At 41.6% G+C, this 7,500-nt stretch overlaps 1 protein-coding gene across 1 annotated transcript in view; it reads right to left on the bottom strand.

Annotated features, from left to right (window-relative positions):
- Positions 1-750: 750 nt before the first annotated feature.
- The window catches only part of LOC138043032 (transient receptor potential channel pyrexia-like), a 7,414-nt gene continuing 664 nt past the window's right edge, over positions 751-7,500 (bottom strand). Inside the window, exons 1-4 of the mRNA XM_068889137.1 lie at positions 6,686-7,500; positions 5,158-5,405; positions 3,745-3,870; positions 751-2,686 (exon numbers count right to left, since the gene is read on the bottom strand). The exon at positions 6,686-7,500 is cut by the window's right edge and continues 664 nt beyond it. Of these exons, the coding sequence (XP_068745238.1) occupies positions 1,067-2,686; positions 3,745-3,870; positions 5,158-5,405; positions 6,686-7,445 (2,754 nt within the window). The 5' untranslated portion in view covers positions 7,446-7,500 and the 3' untranslated portion in view covers positions 751-1,066. The remainder of the gene's footprint in view (positions 2,687-3,744; positions 3,871-5,157; positions 5,406-6,685) is intronic.

The raw sequence follows: 7,500 nt of genomic DNA, 5'->3' as shown, positions 1-7,500 counted from the left end.
TACCCTGAACATAGCTAGGGTACCACGGCAAGGCCAGCAGGGTCAGGATGGTGGCTTTGTGGGCCAGACCTTGGTTGGGCAGCATTTTCAATGAATTTGGTGGGGTATCCATTGACCTGTAGGCTGTCCTGGACGTGGGATGTTTCCTCTGTTCTCAGGGCCTCGCTAGAAGGGATGGTATTCGCGCGGTGCATCAACGTGCAAACTTTTATAAAAATATTAAGGACGGTGCCTACTATTTTTATTGCGCATACGTTCTGCGCATCTTGAGATACTCGGATTTCCTATCGGTGATGCTTACTAATATAGGGATATTTTTGCGCGGTTTAAAACTATCCGGAGAAAGTAGATCTTAGTAAGTACTCTTGGTATCCAAAAAGAAAATTGGGGGTAACCATGCATTTTTCAGAGATAATTAAGTTTCAGTTTGAGAAAGAACGCCATACATTGCTTTATATTTTAAACCTTTTTACAAATATTATTCATGAATTATCTTTGAAAAATGCGTGGTTACCCCCAATTTTCTTTTTGGATTTTAATAACACTTGTTAAGATCTACATTTCCCGCATATTCACACACCGGGGCAAAAATATTGTTAATAAGTAGGCACCGTCCTTAAACATCTTTTGTTCAAAACCAGAGCTTTATGCGTTTTCTTTGGAATTAAAAAAGAAAAGTTGTAAGCTTAATAACGAAGCTTTAGGTCCATTCAACCTTTAAATATATAAAAGAACAAAAGACGAAGATGGGTAGCACGTTTTCATTATTGACCTGAGATGTACATTTAAATGTCTTTAACTGGTGTTCCACCTCTAACTCAAGAGTACAACGTTGAAATAGAAAACTTCTTTTTCAGATGAAAGCAACTCTGTAATAAATGAGCTATTGTACAGTTTTCGCTGAAAGCGGTAACAACTTTCAATGTCATTTATATGCGGTTTACGCCATTTTTGACATCCAAAAAACAAAGTAATCATTTTAGTTATTCAACCCAGTCCATTCATTACGTGAGTACATCAAAGAAATCAATCATCCAAGTTTGTGGACTACATCGTCTCGTTATTCCTATGTTTGGTTTGCTTTATGACTCCGTAGTGGTTGCTCAAGGTTTCTGTCATTATCGATGGAGTAGATTTCTTCCAGTCTTTGAACTGCGAACGTTAATCGCTCTAACATTTCTTTCTGTTCATTCCCAGTTACGTCTTGGTTCTCATGCACGTGCTCTTCATAGAGAAAAGAAGTTGTCTTTCTCAGTTCCTCGACGTTCGAAGTGAGCGAGCAAAGCAGACGTTTCAGTTCAAGATGAGATCGAGTTAGACTCTCCAAATTTTCCAAAACATCATCAAATTCGCTTTTCTCTAGTTTTCCAAACCGCTTTCCACCTAAGCGCTTGCTCACAATGTTGTGAATTTCGGAGACCTTCTCCTCTTGTTTTCGAGTTTGTTCTTCTTCTTCTGAAAGAAGGGCAATGTAATCAGCCTCCTGGGGACTACAGTTTTTGCTTATAAAGTCTCTGTATTGTTTGACTTTCTTTATCGAAGCGTCCAGTTCTAGATCTTGAAGGAACCGAGCCCTTTGCAATGCAGCAGTTGCAAGCGCATTGTCGTAGACTCGCTGGAACGTGTTCGATAAGAGCGCAATGTAAAGATTCATGAGAACAATGGCGGCGATAATTATAAAGGAGCCACAAAGAACGCGCGACATGTATGGTGCTGCTTTACTTAGCTCAGCGAAATTGTAGCTGTCCAACAAAGGGATCTGAAGGATGGAGTACAGCAAACTAAGAATCGTGTCGTACCCTTGTATAGGAGTTTGAGCCCGTGGACCAAACACGATCCAGAGGGCAGCTCCATAGGGTATATAAAATACCAAAATCACAAACAACCATTTTGCGGTGTCATTGATGATGTGTCCAAGCATTACGACAAAAGGTCCCTGTCCTGGGAAGGGTCTGGCATACTTAAGTAAGCGAATCCAAACTGGAATTACTGAGCAAGAGAGGATTCCAACGAAGACGCGATTGTAATCTTCGTTTCTAATGTTCACTGTTACAAAGTGAAGAGCAATCACCACCATCATCATGGCATAGGTTAGCCAATCAAAAAGGTTCCATGGATCTGATAAATAGGTTTGTTTATTGCTCTTGTCCAGTTTAATCATTCTGAGCTCTTGTTCAACGAACGCTTTTTCCTGTGGCCATCGCGGATGACAGAAGGCCAGGTCTCGCTCTACTTCCTTCCTTCTCCATTTTATCAGTTTACGGGACTGCTTCTTCGACCGATAATATTCCTTCACTTCCTTTCTGATTTCATTGAGCATTATTAAAGCGAAAACAATTTCGATCACAATTTTCCACCATTGTTGGCTGAGGGGCGTGTAAAAGGCACTGACATCTTGAGGCATGGAACATGCAAAGACGGTGTACAATATGGCCAACACAAAATTAGGAAAAATGTCTAGCCATGCCTCAACCCGAAAGTACCGCCATTTTACATCGATCAGGCGTTGGAATATAGGATGCATAACCAGCTCAAGGCAATTCGATAAGGACACAGCTTGTAACGGGGATGGAACAGGAGTTATGATTTCTTTCGGGCAGTCACAGGTTTCAAGGAAATTCAAATAAAAGTTCTGTTTTCGATGAATTCTGTCCACGGAATGAAACTGGTCAAGTGCTCTGTATGCCTTTAAAAAAGTGAAGAAAGAAGTAAACGATTGAAATATTTGGCCATCAGCTCTTCCTCGAGGAAGCAATTAGTTGGCTTTAAATGGCAGCTACTTTGACAATCTTTAGAACGCAATGTCAGACCAATTTTCGCTGTAAAATTGACAAAATAGATTTGTTATCAGCGGAGAGATATACAGTGCGACGCGCCTTAGCTTAGCCACCCAACAAACTTTCACATTTGACAACCCATTCAACGGTGTTCAACTTACAACCGTGCGAACTTTGCAAGGAGGGGTGACTGTCAATCAAATTCGCACACCCTGATTGGCGTATAAGTTTTAAAGACGTTGTTAGGTGGCCACGGTAACGCGCGCGCGACGCACTGTAATCACGGTTCAGCACTGAAAACTATTTTCTTTGCAAATAACAAGTAAGAAACCTGGAAACGACATATTTGTTATGATCCTCTCAGCACTGCATCCAGTTGTAAAAGGCTAGACCACCTCATCCAACTGGGGCCTGGGAAATCTTAAAGGTAAACGACATGCATGAGTTGTTTAACTCACATTTGCAACAGGGGTATCATTTCAGTTCGGATTATTTACTCTTTGTCAGAATCGAGGATGCAAACCTATATGCACTACGCAGCAAGTTAGAATTAGTCGAAAAGAAGAATGTGTTTCTTTTTAGGCATCACATATGACGGATAAAAGTACAAAGCAAATAGGAATCACCGAAAGGTCCTTATTTACGAGTGTAACACGTGACAGTGAACTGGAGTTACTGATAAACTTGTGGCCTTCGCTGCGCACCTTTCACGCCCCCCCACCCTCCCCCCCCCCCGTCCCTCTTCCTCTCCCTCGAATGAGACGGGGATCGAACTGGCGACCTCCAGCTCGGAAGGCCGCGCACAACTGAGAACTGAGCTACGCCTGTCTCTTACACTAATTCGTCGTGTTATGACTGACTGCCATCATTTACACGTACAATCATCAAATATAGCATCATCTTTCTCTAGAAGTGTGATCTAATTCAACTAACGTACTTTACTATAGTGGGCTTTTTAAAAACTTACCACCACTGGCATCTGGGAAATAAGAAGCGAGAGTGCTGACATTCCACTGTCGTCTTTTACACCAGCTGAGGCACCCTCGTCTAAAAGCAACCGAGTCACCTCATCACTCTTGTGTTCAGCGGCTACCTATAAAAGAAAGATTGAATAGGCCACTTCGGAAAATACCATGATAATCTTTGTTTGTCGCCCCAAATTTTGCATAAGCATTGTTTCCAGTTTCTCTTGGGACTTACAATGGTCCCAAGAGAAAACAAAAACAACGCTCATGCAAAATTTGGGGGGGGGGGGGGGGGGGGGGGAACAAACAAAGAGTATTATGGTATTTTCCGAAATGGCCTATTTAGCCAAGGTCATAAATAGATAAGAAGGGCAAAAACACTGCGCTTCGTATAAAAGAGAAATAATCTTCCTCTTTTCACTGCATCATTTTATGGCGGTTGGTTGGGGTCACATCTATACTTTACTACACGTTTACTATTTTAAATGCGGTCTTGGACATAATCCCTTTTTTTTTTCCTGATGTCGTGGATCGTCAACCGAAATACAGCAGAGATGTCGGAAAAGATTACTATTTATCATTTAGATTAGAGTGATGGCAATGATTGTCGTTATGTTCACTCATAAACGTTCGCTCGCAAAGTGATCTCTCGTCAAGTTCGCTAACCGACCCATTCCGAAATGCTCGGCATCTTTTAGTGTGGCTTTACCGCGAACGATGATTTCATTCTAAGTTGTATGTGGTTTGAGCATATCACACACCATATTCGTGCTTATTTTCGACGGCGCCATTTTCTTTCGATGTTAAACTTCGCGCATGCGCGATAAATTTGAATCAGACGTTGCACAACCATGCCACGTATGCACTTTGGTTAATTTCGCGTATGCGCTTTACAAGCTTGATTGCGATTTGTGACTGAGCGCAGAGGAAATCAAGCCTAAATTTGACCTTGGGCGTTATGTGTTTCAAACATTATTATTTATAAATACGATCCTGGCAGCTCCCAACGTCAGACTTCATAGCTCGATTGGTTAGAGCGTCGCACTGGTATCGCGAGGTCATGGCTTCAAACCCCGTTGAAGTCCTTAATTTTTCAGACTTCTTTACGCAATTGAAAAAATTGCGTTCATAACTGCGAGGATCATAGCTTCACTTGATTTCATATTCGCAGTTCATGTATGATCCATTTCATATATCATTTCATCGTTAAATTTTGATCACGGTTTTTGGATGTTTTTTTCGTTTTACATTTAAATTCACCTGTAAACAAAGATGAAGATGAATTGTGTTACATACGAAATGCCAAGTTTTTACTCAAACGTAAACGCATGCATTTCGTTTGTAATCGGAAGTGTTTTGTTTTGTTGGAGCTAGAACGACTAAATGGCAAAGCATTATTATGATACCACACTCACTTGTAGCGGAGTGCGTAACTTATAATCCCTGACTTCAATATCAGCTCCAAAAGCTAACAGCATCTGAACACATTTCACAGCTTCATTCTTTGCAGCATAATAGAGAGGAGTCTGGTCCTCGCCAGCGGTTCTCGCGTGAACATTGGCACCTTTCTCTATCAGAAATCTCACCATCTCTGAATAATCAGCTGACGCTGCCACGTGTAACGGTGTTCGGCCAAAATCGTCGGATTTGTTGACGTCGGCACCTGGAAAAAGAGCTTCGAATTGTAAAGGTACAATCACTTTCTCACTTCTCAACTGAGGAAGAAGCCTTTGAATTTTCTATAACCTGGATCGAACACCTAGTAACTCAAGATGCTAGTTTGGATTGCAGATCGGCTGACTGGCCGATCGATAAATTGCTTTGCCACGGGCCTCTAATTAATTTGCGGGCCTAGAATTGCTGTGATTTAACCGAAAACGGTTGGAAAAGAGTTATTTTTAAAAACTTAAATCTCTTCGGCTTCTAGTCAGATCTCATGGTCATTCTCTTTTCAGGACATTCAGAGACTATTTTGAATTTTTTTGGTCCCTTTCACGAGCTCGTGACGTAAGGCTTACAAGTCTCATATCTCTTCTAAGTCCTCTTTTTCCCCGACCAGGTATAGTTAGGTCGACTTCTCTGGACAATCACTCAAAGAAGGGTTACCATTTTGCAAGTCCTCGGTGGACATGCCAGTGAGACCCTACATTTCTTCGCAGCATCTCGTCGCATAAACTCTGGTACGTGAAAAGAGAGTTCTCTTGTTCAGGGTTAGGTCCTGATATAAGTTACTTTCAAAACACGGTAAATATGCTTGATGGGAGCGAAAATGATCCCTTTGATTTTGGAACTTGTGAGTTGTCATCACGTGTACTTAACGACACTACGGTCCTTGATATAATGCCGGTAAAAGCAGTGTGTTTACAGCATAACGAATGCAAAAGCCCCCTGCTGTGTGGAGTAATTAATTGAAATTAAACAAATGATCAAAAAGCGTGACGGCACGTCTTGATTATTCCATCGAGCAGCGACACTTGTTTTTAGCTTTTGACAGGGGCACCCAACGCCAATTTTCGGAAAATATCTGTTCGGAAGACGATTTGAGATCTACAATTTTCGGAAAATTTGTTGTAAAATTTCTTGCTTGCCTGCCTCTCCTAGTATTTTCGAACATCTGAAAAATGGTATAATTGCCTATTTTTAACGGATTTTTACCCTAAAAAGGTCACCTAGAATTTTCGGGAGCCTTTTTTCTGGCTAAAATTTTCGAAAAGGTACGATTTGATCCCTATAATTTTCGGATCACTAGACTTTCAGCTAGGAAATCCGAACAGATGAAAACTTTTTAGGGGATAAATTATGCCTATATCTACCGTTTAAATACTAAAATACGTTTAACAATGCTATGTTTAAGTGGTTTTGAACTATATTCTCCTTGGGTGCCCCCGTTTTGAGGTCCTGATCCGAATCAAAAAACGATAAAATACGCATTAACGACTTTACCTCGATCAATAAGAAACTGTGCTACACCAACTCCCCACGTTCTTGAAACTTCATGCAGTAAAGTTTGACCGAATCGATCACTGGTGTTGACCGAAGCTCCTTCATTTATCAGCGACTGAATATGATCCAAGTCCACAGAATCATCTGGGTCCACAGAACTTGACAGCTTTGCAAAGTATTGAAGCAAAGTCTGGTTAAGTTCCGGCCTGGATCGATTGACGGAAGAATCACTGGGAAGGGAAGCTTTCGACCCAGTGGTTTTGGTTTCTCCGCGAACCGAGTCAAGTTCATCTTCTCGCGCACTGTGTAATATGGCGTAAGCCCCTAAGCTCGTCTTACGACCTTTCTGTCGTTGCAACATTTTTTCATAGCTCGTCATATTTCCATTTCTTCTCTTCGTACCTGGACTCGGGGAATGATTCGGAGGATTGCTTTCGAGTAAAGACGGTCTTCTCAACTTTGCTTCTTCAGAGCCGACAGGTCGCTTTCTAGTGTTTTCATGGCCATGAAGCTCAATGTCATCATCTTTCAGTGGAAATACCTTGACAGGAGGAACAAGAGGAGGCAGTCGTCCATTTACCGTCCTCTTTTCCCTGATGTTATTTGAGCTCTTCGTGATAGAACGGGATGGTACATTACTAGCAACAGAACTGATTGAATCGCTTGTCATTCCTTCTGGAGCCACTCTCATTCTCTTTTGATGGGCTTTTCGATCTCGTCGCTTTCCGCGCTTCACGCCTTCTTTAGCAGTCGTATTCATTGCCGATCACTATTGGGTGTTGACGTTTTTGAAAAAAGCATATGAATAATTAAGC

Source organism: Montipora capricornis, chromosome 3, assembly GCF_036669925.1.
Source record: "Montipora capricornis isolate CH-2021 chromosome 3, ASM3666992v2, whole genome shotgun sequence".
Lineage (NCBI taxonomy): Eukaryota > Metazoa > Cnidaria > Anthozoa > Scleractinia > Acroporidae > Montipora > Montipora capricornis.
The sequence above is the reverse complement of the archived record's forward strand: the minus strand, read 5'-3'. Positions and strand labels throughout refer to the sequence as shown.